The 17568-nt window shown below is 43.2% G+C and overlaps 1 protein-coding gene and 2 long non-coding RNA genes across 6 annotated transcripts in view; 1 reads left to right on the forward strand and 2 right to left on the reverse strand.

Moving 5' to 3' along the window:
- Window positions 1-8395: 8395 nt before the first annotated feature.
- LOC139402756 (2-aminomuconic semialdehyde dehydrogenase-like) overlaps window positions 8396-17568 on the forward strand; it is a 56765-nt gene continuing 47592 nt past the window's right edge. Inside the window, exon 1 of one of the 4 annotated variants that reach the window (XR_011633266.1) lies at window positions 8396-8562. Coding sequence is in view for 1 of the 4 variants with exons in the window: in XM_071146673.1 (XP_071002774.1) it covers window positions 8655-8801 (147 nt within the window). In the remaining 3 variants the exon portion in view is untranslated. Of the gene's footprint in view, window positions 8802-17568 lie in introns of all 4 variants that reach the window. The other 3 variants (XM_071146674.1, XR_011633265.1, XM_071146673.1) reach the window with 3 other exon arrangements.
- LOC139402758 (uncharacterized) lies at window positions 9453-10352 on the reverse strand. The gene is made up of 3 exons (XR_011633267.1): window positions 9966-10352; window positions 9874-9912; window positions 9453-9795 (listed from the first exon to the last, which is right to left on the reverse strand). It is a non-coding gene; the product is annotated as an uncharacterized lncRNA (long non-coding RNA).
- Window positions 15036-15532, reverse strand: LOC139402754 (uncharacterized). Its single transcript, XR_011633264.1, has 3 exons — window positions 15437-15532; window positions 15293-15373; window positions 15036-15103 (listed from the first exon to the last, which is right to left on the reverse strand). It is a non-coding gene; the product is annotated as an uncharacterized lncRNA (long non-coding RNA).

The raw sequence follows: 17568 nt of genomic DNA on the forward strand, positions 1-17568 counted from the left end.
TTTGGACCAGAACGGAACGGACACAAGCTTTCGTATTCGATTCCACAAATCTTTATTGTCCGAGATCGGTACGCTCACATTCTCTTATTCAAGTCCACAACGCTTAAAAAAAAAAATAATAAGATAATGTTACAATTCAACAATGTTATAGAATTTTCTGTTTGCAAAACAAAAGAACATCCATTGTGTACATGGCCTGTTGGATAATTATTATCGACATAAAGATGCTTCAAGCACACAGAGAAATGAGAAGTAGCTGAGAGAGATTGACTGATACCATGTCTTTATGTGTATCTTCTCTCTTCTGTAATGATCTGAAAGTGTACGTGTGTCTGAGTCGTGTTGTGACTGACAGTAGTGAAAGTGCCGAGTGTGGCTGATAACCATGGTGATGTTGCTACGGTATTAGTCAGCATGGCGACATAGTGACTCAGTGCACAGTCTAAATTAAAGTTACCATTTCAATGTTGTTTCTCACGCTCTCTTTCTCACTCGGCCTCTACCTTTCTTTCTCTCTTTCTCACTTTCTATCTCTCTCTCTCTCTCTCTCTCTCTCTCTCTCTCTCTCTCTCTCTCTCTCTCTCTCTGTCTCTCTCTCTGTCTCTCTCTCTCTCTCTCTCTCTCTCTGTCTCTCTCTGTGTCTCTCTCTCTGTCTCTCTCTCTCTCTCTCTGTCTCTGTCTCTCTCTCTGTCTCTCTCTCTGTCTCTCTCTCTCTCTCTCTCTCTCTCTCTCTCTCTCTCTGTCTCTCTCTCTCTCTCTCTCTCTCTCTCTCTTTCTCTCTCTCTCTCTATCTCTCTATCTCTCTCTCTGTCTCTCTCCTCTCTCCTCTCTCCTCTCTCCTCTCACTCTCTCTCTCTCTCTCTCTGTCTCTCTCTGTCTCTCTCAATTAATTTAAATTCAAGGGCTTTATTGGCATGGGAAACGTGTTAACATTGCCAAAGCAAGTGAGGTTGATAATATATAAAGTGAAATAAACAATAAAAATTAACAGTAAACATTACACATACAGAAGTTTCAAAACAATAAAGACATTACAAATGTCATATTATATACTGTATATACAGTGTTTTAACAATGTACAAATGGTTAAAGGACACAAGATAAAATAAATAAGCATAAATATGGGTTGTATTTACAATTGTGTTTGTTCTTCACTGGTTGCACTTTTCTTGTGGCAACAGGTCACAAATCTTGCTGCTGTGATGGCACACTGTGGAATTTCACCCAGTAGATATGGGAGTTTATCAAAATTGGATTTGTTTTTGAATTCTTTGTGGATCTGTGTAATCTGAGGGAAATATGTCTCTCTAATATGGTCATACATTGGGCAGGAGGTTAGGAAGTGCAACTCAGTTTCCTCCTCATTTTGTGGGCAGTGAGCACATAGCCTGTCTTCTCTTGAGAGCCATGTCTGTCTACGGCGGCCTTTCTCAATAGCAAGGCTATGCTCACTGAGTCTGTACATAGTCAAATCTTTCCTTAATTTTGGTTCAGTCACAGTGGTCAGGTATTCTGCCACTGTGTACTCCCTGTTTAGGGCCAAATAGCATTCTAGTTTGCTCTGTTTTTTTGTTAATTCTTTCCAATGTGTCAAGTAATTATCTATTTGTTTTCTCATGATTTGGTTGGGTCTAATAGTGCTGCTGTCCTGGGGCTCTGTGGGGTGAGTTTGTGTTTGTGAACAGAGTCCCAGGACCAGCTTGCTTAAGGGGACTCTTCTCCAGGTTCATCTCTCTGTGGGTGATGGCTTTGTCGTGGAAGGTTCGGGAATCGCTTCCTTTTAGGTGGTTGTAGAATTTAACGGCTCTTTTCTGGATTTTGATAGTTAGCGGGTATCGGCCTGATTCTGCCCTGCGTGCGTTATTTGGTGTTTCTCCCTCTGTGTAGGCATCACTCTCCACGACGAGCCTCTGGACGGGACGGCAGCATGATCTATTCTGACCGTCACTGGACATCATCATAATAACATGAATGTAGACCCCAGTTAATAACATGAATGTAGACCCCAGTTAATAACATGAATGTAGACCCCAGTTAATAACATGAATGTAGACCCCAGTTAATAACATGAATGTAGACCCCAGTTAATAACATGAATGTAGACCCCAGTTAATAACATGAATGTAGACCCCAGTTAATAACATGAATGTAGACCCCAGTTAATAACATGAATGTAGACCCCAGTTAATAACATGAATGTAGACCCCAGTTAATAACATGAATGTAGACCCCAGTTAATAACATGAATGTAGACCCCAGTTAATAACATGAATGTGGACCCCAGTTAATAACATGAATGTAGACCCCAGTTAATAACATGAATGTAGACCCCAGTTAATAACATGAATGTAGACCCCAGTTAATAACATGAATGTAGACCCCAGTTAATAACATGAATGTAGACCCCAGTTAATAACATGAATGTAGACCCCAGTTAATAACATGAATGTAGACCCCAGTTAATAACATGAATGTAGACCCCAGTTAATAACATGAATGTAGACCCCAGTTAATAACATGAATGTAGACCCCAGTTAATAACATGAATGTAGACCCCAGTTAATAACATGAATGTAGACCCCAGTTAATAACATGAATGTAGACCCCAGTTAATAACATGAATGTAGACCCCAGTTAATAACATGAATGTAGACCCCAGTTAATAACATGAATTTAGACCCCAGTTAATAACATGAATGTAGACCCCAGTTAATAACATGAATGTAGACCCCAGTTAATAACATGAATGTAGACCCCAGTTAATAACATGAATGTAGACCCCAGTTAATAACATGAATGTAGACCCCAGTTAATAACATGAATGTAGACCCCAGTTAATAACATGAATGTAGACCCCAGTTAATAACATGAATGTAGACCCCAGTTAATAACATGAATGTAGACCCCAGTTAATAACATGAATGTAGACCCCAGTTAATAACATGAATGTGGATCTCAGTTAATAACATGAATGTAGACCCCAGTTAATAACATGAATGTAGACCCCAGTTAATAACATAAATGTAGACCCCAGTTAATAACATGAATGTAGACCCCAGTTAATAAGATAAATGTAGACCCCAGTTAATAACATGAATGTAGACCCCAGTTAATAACATAAATGTAGACCCCAGTTAATAACATGAATGTAGACCCCAGTTAATAACATGAATGTAGACCCCAGTTAATAACATGAATGTAGACCCCAGTTAATAACATGAATGTAGACCCCAGTTAATAACATGAATGTAGACCCCAGTTAATAACATGAATGTAGACCCCAGTTAATAACATGAATGTAGACCCCAGTTAATAACATGAATGTAGACCCCAGTTAATAACATGAATGTAGACCCCAGTTAATAACATGAATGTAGACCCCAGTTAATAACATGAATGTAGACCCCAGTTAATAACATGAATGTAGACCCCAGTTAATAACATGAATGTGGATTACATTTTATAATGAATGTGGATCTCAGTTAATAACATGAATGTGGATCTCAGTTAATAACATGAATGTAGACCCCAGTTAATAACATGAATGTAGACCCCAGTTAATAACATGAATGTAGACCCCAGTTAATAACATGAATGTAGACCCCAGTTAATAACATGAATGTAGACCCCAGTTAATAACATGAATGTAGACCCCAGTTAATAACATGAATGTAGACCCCAGTTAATAAGATGAATGTAGACCCCAGTTAATAACATGAATGTAGACCCCAGTTAATAACATGAATGTGGATTACATTTTATAATGAATGTGGATCTCAGTTAATAACATGAATGTGGATCTCAGTTAATAACATAGATTATCCTTTAAACTAGTGTTACTAATATGATGGTTGTAGTCATCAATTGTCCCATTAACAATCACCAATATAATCAACTAACCCCTGACCTCTGACCACTGAACATCATCAAGATCAAGTGAATGTTTAATTCTGTAACTGTGTATTTCTATCCCTGTAATGTCTGGTCTGTGTTGAATGAGTCTCCTCCAGTGTCTGTACTGTGATGTTAAGGAGTCTCCTCCAGTGTCTATATTAATGTTAATGAGTCTCCTCCAGTGTCTATATTAACCCTGTACTGTGATGTTAAGGAGTCTTCTCTAGTGTCTATATTAATGTTAATGAGTCTCCTCCAGTGTCTATATTAACCCTGTACTGTGATGTTAATGAGTCTTCTCTAGTGTCTATATTAACCCTGTACTGTGATGTTAATGAGTCTCCTCTAGTGTCTGTACTGTGATGTTAATGAGTCTCCTCTAGTGTCTATATTAACCCTGTACTGTGATGTTAATGAGTCTCCTCCAGTGTCTATATTAACCCTGTACTGTGACGTTAATGAGTCTCCTCTAGTGTCTGTACTGTGATGTTAATGAGTCTCCTCTAGTGTCTATATTAACCCTGTATTGTGATGTTAATGAGTCTCCTCTAGTGTCTATATTAATGTTAATGAGTCTTCTCTAGTGTCTATATTAATGTTAATGAGTCTCCTCCAGTGTCTATATTAACCCTGTACTGTGATGTTAATGAGTCTTCTCTAGTGTCTATATTAACCCTGTACTGTGACGTTAATGAGTCTCCTCTAGTGTCTGTACTGTGATGTTAATGAGTCTTCTCTAGTGTCTATATTAACCCTGTACTGTGATGTTAATGAGTCTTCTCTAGTGTCTATATTAACCCTGTACTGTGATGTTAATGAGTCTCCTCTAGTGTGGGTTGTGTGTTCTGTGATATCAAGGAGCCAATCAGATTGTGTTCCTGCTTCAGGGCCAGATTTATGCTTTTCAATATAAAAGTCCCCACCACACAGGGCTTTGCGCTATCTTAGACTGCCCCCCCCCCCCCCCCCACACCCAACAAGACATGCACTGTTCAAAGTTACTGTGTTTTAATGGTACAACACTGCCACCTTGTGTTATTTGAAAGAATGCGAAATATTCTCTCTCTCTCTCTCTCTCTCTCTCTCTGTCTCTCTCTCTCTCTCTCTCTCTCTCTCTGTCTCTCTCTCTCTCTTGCTTTCTCTCTCTGTCTCTCTCTCTCTTTTTCTCTCACTCTCTCTCCTTTCCCTCACTCTCTTTCGCTCTCTCTCTCTCTCTCTCGCTTTCTCTCTCTTGCTTTCTCTCTCTGTCTCTCTCTCTCTTGCTCTCTCTCTCTCTCTTTCTCTCACTCTCTCTCCTCTCTCTCTCTCTGTATCTCACTCTCTCTCCTCTCTCTCTCTCTCTATGTCTCTCTGTCTCTCTCTCTCTCAATTCATTTCTAATTCAAAGGGCTTTATTGGCATGGGAAACATATGTTAACATTGCCAAAGCAAGTGAAATAGATAAACAAAAGTGAAATAAACAATAAAAATGAACAGAAAACATAACACTCAATAATAAATACATTTCAAATGTCATATTATATATATACAGTGTTGTAATGATGTGAAAATAGTTAAAGTATAAAATGGAAAATAAATCAACATAAATATGGGTTGTATTTACAATGGTGTTTGTTCTTCACTGGTTGCCCTTTTCTTGTGGCAACAGGTCACAAATCTTGCTGCTGTGATGGTACACTGTGGAATTTCACCCAGTAGATATGGGAGTTTATCAAAATTGGATTTGTTTTCGAATTCTTTGTGTATCTGTGTAATCTGAGGGAAATATGTCTCTCTAATATGGTCATATATTGGGCAGGAGGTTAGGAAGTGCAGCTCAGTTTCCTCCTCATTTTGTGGGCAGTGAGCACATAGCCGGTCTTCTCTTGAGAGCCATGTCTGCCTACGGCGGCCTTTCTCAATAGCAAGGCTATGCTCACTGAGTCTGTACATAGTCAAATCTTCTAGTCACGTCCTGACCATAGAAAGCCTTTATATTCTATGGTAGAGTAGGTCAGGGCGTGACTAGGGGTTTAGTCTAGTTTATATTTTCTACGTGGGGTTCTAGTTGTTTTTTTCTATGTTGGTGTTTTAGTATGATTCCCAATTAGAGGCCGCTGGTATTCGTTGTCATATTTAAGTAGTGTTTTTTTCCCGCCTGTGTTTGTGGGATATTTGTTTTGAGTTAGTGCACGTAGCATCTCTGTTGTCACGGTTCGTTGTTAGTTTGTTTATTTATTTTTATCTTTGCTAAGTTTCACTTTCTAATAAATAATGTGTAACTCTACACACGCTGCTTGGTCCTTTGTAGATATTATATTATTTATTCCAGCGAACGTGACAGAATATCCCATCTACAAAGGACCAAGCGGCGTGTCCAGGAGGAGATTAAAGAGAAAATATCCTGGACTTGGGAGGAAATCCTGGCAGGACAGGATCGCCTTCCTTGGAGACAGACGGAAGGAGATAATGGAGGACGGCGACGACGACAGGGTTCGCGGCCACAGAAAGCCCAAGGACAACCCCAAGATTTTTTTTGGGGGGGGGCACAAGGGGTGGCCGGTCGAGGAGAGTGCCAGAGCCCGAATGGCAAACTCTGGAGGAGCGTGTCGTCAGACCACGGCCACAGAAACCCCAAGATTATTTTGGGGGGAAGGGGCAGATATAGCGGGAAGAGCCAGAGACTGTCTGGGAGGCAATGGCGAAGTTGGGAGAGAGTGAGATGAGAGAGATGTTGTGCAAGTTTGTTCTGCTCAACATCTGACCCGAGAATCCGGTTAGCAGTCTGGTGCCACCTGTGCCGGGTCCACGCTTCTGGCCTCAAGTGCGCTTCTCCAGCACTCTCCCTGAGGTGCGTGTCACCAGTCCGGTACCATCAGTGCCGGCCCCACGCACCAGGTTTCCGGCGATAGTTCCCAGTCCAGAACCTCCAGAGACGGTCCACGGTCCAGAACCTCCTGAGACGGCCCACGGTCCGGAACCTCCTGAGACGGTCCACGGTTAGCGCCAGTTTGCGCTGTTCTGTGAAGGGAGTAGTACACAGCGTACACAGACTGACAAGTTTCGGAATCAAGGTCTTTGTTTCTGGCCATTTTGAGCCTGTAATCGAACCCACAAATGCTGATGCTCCAGATACTCAACTAGTCTAAAGAAGGCCAGTTTTATTGCTTCTTTAATCAGAACAACAGTTTTCAGCTGTGCTAATGTAGCAGTGTGATGTTGTTCCCCTAGATTATGCACCAAGTTGCAAACAAGGACCAATTCAAATAGGCCAGGTCAAGAGGGGATGTTAATAATTTGATAATAATAATAATAATTCAGTGTATGTTTTTATTTAATTACAGCTCCATAGCTAACGTTTTTCTTTGGTGTACAAACACTTTTTCATATCAATATTGTACATACATGTGATTGTAAAAGTTTTGTATATTTTGGTTTGGTCCATCGCGGTTTTTCTGTATTTCCATATCTCCATACTTTTGCCTGACCTTCGGCTAGCAAGGTGCCAGACGAGCTAAGACTGCGCCAAGGGTAAACATCATGTGTGTTGTCTCTTCGTGTGCAGGGCAAAAAAAAATAATTTAACCAGCAGACCTCCAGTTGTGGCAGCGTCCTAATTAAAAGTACACAACGCAGAACGAACCACGCTACACAAGCACAGCCGCAGAAGTGGTTTTTCTAATGATCAATTAGCCTTTTAAAATGATAAACTTGGATTAGCTAACACAACGTGCCATTGGAACACAGGAGTGATGGTTGCTGATAATGGGCCTCTGTACACCTATGTAGATATTCCATTAAACATCTGCCGCTTCCAGCTACAATAGTCATTTACAACATTAACAATGTTTACACTGTATTTCTGATCAATTTAATGTTATTTTAATGGACAAAAACTGTGCTTTTCTTTAGAAAATAAGGACATGTCTAAGTGACCCCAAACTTTTGAACGGTTGTGTACATGTAGGTAGAGTTAAAGTGAGATTGGGGGGGGCGACATGTCTGGGTAGCCAATTCATTAGCTGTTCGGGAGTCTTATGGCTTGGGGGTGGAAGCTGTTAAGAAGCGTTTTGGACCTAGACTCGGAGCTCTGGTAGCAGAGAGGACAGTCTATGACTGGGGTGGCTGGTGTCTTTGTCAAATTTTAGGGCCCCTATGAGAGAAATGAATGGTGGGAAAATTATTGGAACCATTTCCCTATTTGACTGCTAGGTTTTATGGGTATTATGACACCTCCACTGTGGGGCTGTATTGTAGGGGATCTAGAAAAGGGGATCTAGTTTATTTTATGTATGCTATGTAAGTTATTGAAAATCGTATACTATCAACGTCCCGCCTCCACTCCACAACGATTGGTGCCTTGTCCCGTCAATAACAATTTTAGAAGTTTCTATTGGTCCATGGCAATAACTACAATACCTTTGGACCATATGACCCGAATGACAACACTGACAACAATGCTTCCTAAAGACCTCCCTTTTTCCCTTTATAGTTCCCTATTTTGGGACCAGAGCCCTATGAGTTCTGTTCTAAAGTAGTGCATCAAGTAGGGAATAGGCTGTCTTTTGGTACGTTGACCCGACGCTGGTTGTAAAGTGGGAGGGACTCCAGGGTCCCGTTACTTCACGCGTTTTAATTGAGCCGTGAGAAGTGAGAACATCTGTACCTGCGAGCCGAGTGTCTCCACAGGTGATTCATATTTTCTCATCCTGGTCTCCACCTCAACTCGCCATTATTTTAACAGTATAGTCTTCATAATAACACTATTTGCCAGCCGAGCCATGTCGAAGACCGCTGACCACCGAACACACCTCGTTCTTGAGAACTACATCGGAGGAAAGTTCGTCCCGTGCTCCCGACACATCGACTCCTACGACCCTTCCACCGGGGAGGTCTACTGCAAAGTGCCCGACAGCGGAACGGATGAGGTGGGGTTAGGAGCGACGCGTGATCCTATGGTCGTCCTCAGATGAATCTGTCTGTCGTTTTGCATTTTGTTGCTGCAGACATGAAATGTTCATTTATTCCTTAGCTGTGCATTGGCCGTGTAGTTAACCCCGATAGCCTACGTGTTCAAGTGTCGCTACAATATAGTGTAGTAGTAATGCTATTACGATACAATGTATCTATCATGTACTTACACTAAGTGGGCCAATCTATCACGTTGTGTGATTTGACACACTAAGTACTGAAGGCCTATAGGCAACCCCATACATACTGGAGAAAGTAGAAGACAGCATGATATGAGCTGACATAATGCATGGTATGACCTGACATAATGCATGGTATGACCTGACATAATGCATGATATGAGCTGTCGTAATGCATGATATGACCTGACATAATGCATGGTATGAGCTGTCGTAATGCATGGTATGACCTGACATAATGCATGGTATGAGCTGTCGTAATGCATGGTATGACCTGACATAATGCATGGTATGAGCTGTCGTAATGCATGGTATGACCTGACATAATGCATGATATGAACTGACATAATGCATGGTATGAGCTGACATAATGCATGACATGACATAATGTTTGATATGAGCTAACATAATGCATGATATTTGCTGACATAATACATGCTATTTGCTGACATAATGCATGATATGAGCTGACATAATGCATGGTATGAGTTGACATAATGCATGACATGACATAATGTTTGATATGAGCTAACATAATGCATGCTATTTGCTGACATAATGCATGATATTTGCTGACATAATGCATGATATTTGCTGACATAATGCATGCTATTTGCTGACATAATGCATGATATTTGCTGACATAATGCATGCTATTTGCTGACATAATGCATGATATGAGCTGACGTAATGCATGATATTCTGATATTCTGACAAGTGTATACCTTAAATGATTCTGCCTATGTCCTCCTGCTGAGTCACAGAGATGTACCTATACCTTAAATGATTCTGCTGAGTCACAGAGATGTACCTATACCTTCAATGATTCTGCTGAGTCACAGAGATGTACCTATACTTTAAATGATTCTGCTGAGTCACAGAGATGTACCTATACCTTAAATGATTCTGCCTATGTCCTCCTGCTGAGTCACAGAGATGTACCTATACCTTAAATTATTCTGCTGAGTCACAGAGATGTACCTTTGCTCTGTGCAAAGTCAACAGACGGACAGCTAATGATTAACCAACTGCTAGATCAATGGACCCGGGTCTAGTCGTTCTATTAAACTCACACAACATGTTCAAGTAAGAAGTTAGGTTGGTTAAAAGCTGGAAAGCCAAGACGTTCTGGCAACTAGAATACCTTTGTTGTTTTTCACTGTCTAGTTTGGGTTGGAGTGTCTGGTGTTTCTCACTGTCTAGTTTGGGTTGGAGTGTCTGGTGTTTCTCACTGTCTAGTTTGGGTTGGAGTGTCTGGTGTTTCTCACTGTCTAGTTTGGGTTGGAGTGTCTGGTGTTTCTCACTGTCTAGTTTGGGTTGGAGTGTCTGGTGTTTCTCACTGTCTAGTTTGGGTTGGAGTGTCTGGTGTTTCTCACTGTCTAGTTTGGGTTGGAGTGTCTGGTGTTTCTCACTGTCTAGTTTGGGTTGGAGTGTCTGGTGTTTCTCACTGTCTAGTTTGGGTTGGAGTGTCTGGTGTTTTCACTGTCTAGTTTGGGTTGGAGTGTCTGGTGTTTCTCACTGTCTAGTTTGGGTTGGAGTGTCTGGTGTTTCTCACTGTCTAGTTTGGGTTGGAGTGTCTGGTGTTTCTCACTGTCTAGTTTGGGTTGGAGTGTCTGGTGTTTCTCACTGTTTAGTTTGGGTTGGAGTGTCTGGTGTTTCTCACTGCCTAGTTTGGGTTGGAGTGTCTGGTGTTTCTCACTGTCTAGTTTGGGTTGGAGTGTCTGGTGTTTCTCACTGTCTAGTTTGGGTTGGAGTGTCTGGTGTTTCTCACTGTCTAGTTTGGGTTGGAGTGTCTGGTGTTTCTCACTGTCTAGTTTGGGTTGGAGTGTCTGGTGTTTCTCAACATAAAGAGCCTTCAGATAGTATTCAGACCCCTTGACTTTTTCCCACATTTTGTTACGTTAAAGCCTTATTCTAAATATGATAAAATATATTTGTTTCTTCAGCAATCTACACACAATACCCAATAATGACAAAGTGAAAACAGGTTTTTAGAAATGTTTGCAGTTGTATTAAAACATAAAAAAAATGAAATACCTTATTTACGTAAGTATTCAGACCCTTTGCTATGAGACTCAAAATGTATTTCAAGTGCATCGTTCTTCCATTGATCATCCTTGAGATGTTTGTACAACTTAATTGGAGTCCACCTGAGGTAAATTCAATTGATTGGACATGATTTGGAAAGGCACACACCTGTCTATATAAGGTCTCACAGTTGACAGTGCATGTCAGAGCAAAAACCAAGCCATGAGGTGGAAGGAATTGTCCGTAGAGCTCAGAGACAGGATTGTGCCGAGGCACAGATCTGGGGAAGGATACCAAAACATTTCTGCAACATTGAAGATCCCCAAGAACACAGTGGCCTCCATCATTCTTAAATGGAATAAGTTTGGAACCACTGAGACTCTTGCTAGAGCTGGCCGCCCTGCCAAACTGAACAATCAAGGGAGATGGGCCTTGGTCAGGGAGGTAACCAAGAACCCGATGGTCAATCTGACAGAGCTCCAGAGTTCCTCTGTGGAAATGTGAGAACCTTCCAGAAGGACAACCATCTCTGCAGCACTCCACCAATCAGGTCTTTACAGTAGAGTGCTAGACGGAAGACACTCCTCAGTAAAAGGCACATGACAGCCCGCTTGGAGTTTGCCAAAAGGCACCTAAAGACTCTCAGATCATGAGAAACAAGATTTTCTGGTCTGATGAAACCAAGATTGAATTCTTAGCCTGAATGCCAAGCGTTCCGTCTGGAGGAAACCTGGCACCATCCCTATGGTGAAGCATAGTGGTGGCAGCATCATGCTGTGGGGATGTTTTTCTGTGGCAGGGACTGGGAGACTAGTCAGGATCGAGGGAAAGATGAACGTAACAAAGCATCCTTCACTCACGCTGCCAAACATACCCTCGTAAAACTGACCATCCTACCGATCCTCGACTTCGGCAATGTCATTTACAAAATAGCCTCCAACACTCTACTCAACAAATTGGATGTTGTCTATCACAGTGCCATCCGTTTTGTCACCAAAGCCCCATATACTACCCACCACTGCGACCTGTACGCTCTCGTTGGCTGGCCCTCGCTTCATACTCATCGCCAAACCCACTGGCTCCAGGTCATCTACAAGTCTTTGCTAGGTAAAGCCCCTCCTTATCTCAGCTCATTGGTGACCATAGCAGCACCCACCCGTAGCACGCACTCCAGCAGGTATATTTCACTGGTCACCCCTAAAGCCAATTCCTCCTTTGGCCACCTTTCTTTCTAGTTTTCTGCTGCCAATGACTGGAACGAACTGCAAAAATCTCTGAAGCTGGAGACTCATATCTCCCTCACTAGCATTAAGCCCCAGCTGTCAAAGCAGCTCACAGATCACTGCACCTGTACATAGCCCATCTGTTAACAGCCCATCTGTTAACAGCCCATCTATCTACCTCATCCCCATACTGGTATTTATTTATTTATTTTGCTCCTTTGCACTCCAGTATCTCTACTTGCACATCCATCTTCTGCACATCTATCACTCCAGTTGATTGGTATATTGTAGTTACTTTGCCACTATGGCCTATTTATTGCCTTACCTCCCTTATCTTACCTCATTTGCACTCACTGTATATATAATTTTTTCTACTGTACTATTGACTGTATGTTTGTTTTACTCCATGTGTAACTCTGTGTCGTTGTATGTGTCGTACTGCTATGCTTTATCTTGGCCAGGTCGCAGTTGTAAATGAGAAATTGTTCTCAACTAGCCTACCTGGTTAAATAAAGGTGTTCTCAACTAGCCTACCTGGTTAAATAAAGGTGTTCTCAACTAGCCTACCTGGTTAAATAAATGTGAAACCTGGTTAAATTAAATAAATAAATAAATGAATGAATGCAGTAAAGTACAGAGAGATCCTTGATCTGCTCCAGAGCTCAGGACCTAAAACTGGGCCCAAGGTTCACCTTCCAACAGGGCAACAACCCTAAGCACACAACCAAGACAACGCAGGAATGGCTTCGGGACAAGTCTCTGAATGTCCTTGAGTGGCCCAGCCAGAGCCTAGACTTGAACCCATACGAACATCTCTGGAGAGACCTGAATGTTGCTGTGCAGCGACGCTCCCCATCCAACCTGACAGAGCTTGAGAGGATCTGCAGAGAAGAATGGGAGAAACTCCCCAAATACAGGTGTGCCAAGCTTGTAGCATCATACCCAAGAAGACTGGAGGCTGTAATCGCTGCCAAAGGTGCTTCATCAAAGTACTGAGGTAAAGGATCTTACTTCTAGCGCCAGATTACCCTGCATCACACACTCCTGCCCTCCATCACTCACACCTGCCCTCCATCACTCACACCTGCCCTCCATCACTCACACCTGCCCTCCATCACTCACCCCTGCCATCCATCATTCACACCTGCGCTCCCTCGTCACTCGCATCAGCGTTATTGGACTCACCTGGACTCACTCATCACCTGTTCATTTCCTCCACTATATGTGTCAGTTCCCTGCTCTGTTCACCTGGACTCACTCATCACCTGTTCATTTCCTCCACTATATGTGTCAGTTCCATGCTCTGTTCACCTGGACTCACTCATCACATGTTCATTTCCTCCACTATATGTGTCAGTTCCCTGCTCTGATCACCTGGACTCACTCATCACATGTTCATTTCCTCCACTATATGTGTCAGTTCCCTGCTCTGATCACCTGGACTCACTCATCACATGTTCATTTCCTCCACTATATGTGTCAGTTCCCTGCTCTGTTCACCTGGACTCACTCATCACATGCTCATTTCCTCCACTATATGTGTCAGTTCCCTGCTCTGTTCACCTGGACTCACTCATCACCTGTTCATTTCCTCCACTATATGTGTCAGTTCCCTGCTCTGTTCACCTGGACTCACTCATCACCTGTTCATTTCCTCCACTATATGTGTCAGTTCCCTGCTCTGTTCACCTGGACTCACTCATCACCTGTTCATTTCCTCCACTATATGTGTCAGTTCCCCTGCTCTGTTCACCTGGACTCACTCATCACCTGTTCATTTCCTCCACTATATGTGTCAGTTCCCTGGTCTGTTCACCTGGACTCACTCATCACCTGTTCATTTCCTCCACTATATGTGTCAGTTCCCTGGTCTGTTCACCTGGACTCACTCATCACCTGTTCATTTCCTCCACTATATGTGTCAGTTCCCTGCTCTGTTCACCTGGACTCACTCATCACCTGTTCATTTCCTCCACTATATGTGTCAGTTCCCCTGCTCTGTTCACCTGGACTCACTCATCACCTGTTCATTTCCTCCACTATATGTGTCAGTTCCCTGGTCTGTTCACCTGGACTCACTCATCACCTGTTCATTTCCTCCACTATATGTGTCAGTTCCCTGGTCTGTTCACCTGGACTCACTCATCACCTGTTCATTTCCTCCACTATATGTGTCAGTTCCCCTGGTCTGTTCACCTGGACTCACTCATCACCTGTTCATTTCCTCCACTATATGTGTCAGTTCCCTGCTCTGTTCACCTGGACTCACTCATCACCTGTTCATTTCCTCCACTATATGTGTCAGTTCCCTGCTCTGTTCACCTGGACTCACTCATCACCTGTTCATTTCCTCCACTATATGTGTCAGTTCCCCTGCTCTGTTCACCTGGACTCACTCATCACCTGTTCATTTCCTCCACTATATGTGTCAGTTCCCTGGTCTGTTCACCTGGACTCACTCATCACCTGTTCATTTCCTCCACTATATGTGTCAGTTCCCTGGTCTGTTCACCTGGACTCACTCATCACCTGTTCATTTCCTCCACTATATGTGTCAGTTCCCTGCTCTGTTCACCTGGACTCACTCATCACCTGTTCATTTCCTCCACTATATGTGTCAGTTCCCCTGCTCTGTTCACCTGGACTCACTCATCACCTGTTCATTTCCTCCACTATATGTGTCAGTTCCCTGGTCTGTTCACCTGGACTCACTCATCACCTGTTCATTTCCTCCACTATATGTGTCAGTTCCCTGGTCTGTTCACCTGGACTCACTCATCACCTGTTCATTTCCTCCACTATATGTGTCAGTTCCCCTGCTCTGTTCACCTGGACTCACTCATCACCTGTTCATTTCCTCCACTATATGTGTCAGTTCCCTGGTCTGTTCACCTGGACTCACTCATCACATGTTCATTTCCTCCACTATATGTGTCAGTTCCCTGGTCTGTTCACCTGGACTCACTCATCACCTGTTCATTTCCTCCACTATATTTGTCAGTTCCCTGCTCTGTTCACCTGGACTCACTCATCACCTGTTCATTTCCTCCACTATATGTGTCAGTTCCCCTGCTCTGTTCACCTGGACTCACTCATCACCTGTTCATTTCCTCCACTATATTTGTCAGTTCCCTGCTCTGTTCCCCTGAACTCACTCATCACCTGTTCATTTCCTCCACTATATTTGTCAGTTCCCTGCTCTGTTCACCTGGACTCACTCATCACCTGTTCATTTCCTCCACTATATTTGTCAGTTCCCTGCTCTGTTCCCCTGAACTCACTCATCACCTGTTCATTTCCTCCACTATATTTGTCAGTTCCCTGCTCTGTTCCCCTGAACTCACTCATCACCTGTTCATTTCCTCCACTATATTTGTCAGTTCCCTGCTCTGTTCCCCTGAACTCACTCATCACCTGTTCATTTCCTCCACTATATTTGTCAGTTCCCTGCTCTGTTCACCTGGACTCACTCATCACATGTTCATTTCCTCCACTATATTTGTCAGTTCCCTGCTCTGTTCCCCTGAACTCACTCATCACCTGTTCATTTCCTCCACTATATTTGTCAGTTCCCTGCTCTGTTCACCTGGACTCACTCATCACCTGTTCATTTCCTCCACTATATTTGTCAGTTCCCTGCTCTGTTCCCCTGAACTCACTCATCACCTGTTCATTTCCTCCACTATATTTGTCAGTTCCCTGCTCTGTTCACCTGGACTCACTCATCACCTGTTCATTTCCTCCACTATATGTGTCAGTTCCCTGCTCTGTTCCCCTGAACTCACTCATCACCTGTTCATTTCCTCCACTATATGTGTCAGTTCCCTGCTCAGTTCCCCTGAACTCACTCATCACCTGTTCATTTCCTCCACTATATTTGTCAGTTCCCTGCTCTGTTCCCCTGAACTCACTCATCACCTGTTCATTTCCTCCACTATATGTGTCAGTTCCCTGGTCTGTTCACCTGGACTCACTCATCACCTGTTCATTTCCTCCACTATATGTGTCAGTTCCCTGCTCTGTTCCCCTGGACTCACTCATCACCTGTTCATTTCCTCCACTATATGTGTCAGTTCCCTGCTCTGTTCCCCTGAACTCACTCATCACCTGTTCATTTCCTCCACTATATGTGTCAGTTCCCTGCTCTGTTCACCTGGACTCACTCATCACCTGTTCATTTCCTCCACTATATGTGTCAGTTCCCTGGTCTGTTCACCTGGACTCACTCATCACCTGTTCATTTCCTCCACTATATGTGTCAGTTCCCCTGCTCTGTTCACCTGGACTCACTCATCACCTGTTCATTTCCTCCACTATATGTGTCAGTTCCCTGGTCTGTTCACCTGGACTCACTCATCACCTGTTCATTTCCTCCACTATATTTGTCAGTTCCCTGCTCTGTTCACCTGGACTCACTCATCACATGTTCATTTCCTCCACTATATTTGTCAGTTCCCTGCTCTGTTCCCCTGAACTCACTCATCACCTGTTCATTTCCTCCACTATATTTGTCAGTTCCCTGCTCTGTTCACCTGGACTCACTCATCACCTGTTCATTTCCTCCACTATATGTGTCAGTTCCCTGCTCTGTTCCCCTGGACTCACTCATCACCTGTTCATTTCCTCCACTATATTTGTCAGTTCCCTGGTCTGTTCACCTGGACTCACTCATCACCTGTTCATTTCCTCCACTATATTTGTCAGTTCCCTGGTCTGTTCACCTGGACTCACTCATCACCTGTTCATTTCCTCCACTATATGTGTCAGTTCCCTGGTCTGTTCACCTGGACTCACTCATCACCTGTTCATTTCCTCCACTATATGTGTCAGTTCCCTGGTCTGTTCACCTGGACTCACTCATCACCTGTTCATTTCCTCCACTATATTTGTCAGTTCCCTGCTCTGTTCCCCTGGACTCACTCATCACCTGTTCATTTCCTCCACTATATGTGTCAGTTCCCTGGTCTGTTCACCTGGACTCACTCATCACCTGTTCATTTCCTCCACTATATGTGTCAGTTCCCTGCTCTGTTCACCTGGACTCACTCAGCACCTGTTCATTTCCTCCACTATATGTGTCAGTTCCCTGGTCTGTTCACCTGGACTCACTCATCACCTGTTCATTTCCTCCACTATATGTGTCAGTTCCCTGCTCTGTTCACCTGGACTCACTCATCACCTGTTCATTTCCTCCACTATATGTGTCAGTTCCCTGGTCTGTTCACCTGGACTCACTCATCACCTGTTCATTTCCTCCACTATATGTGTCAGTTCCCTGCTCTGTTCCCCTGAAC

This window comes from Oncorhynchus clarkii, unplaced genomic scaffold (genome assembly GCF_045791955.1).
Source record: "Oncorhynchus clarkii lewisi isolate Uvic-CL-2024 unplaced genomic scaffold, UVic_Ocla_1.0 unplaced_contig_6721_pilon_pilon, whole genome shotgun sequence".
Taxonomy (NCBI): domain Eukaryota; kingdom Metazoa; phylum Chordata; class Actinopteri; order Salmoniformes; family Salmonidae; genus Oncorhynchus; species Oncorhynchus clarkii.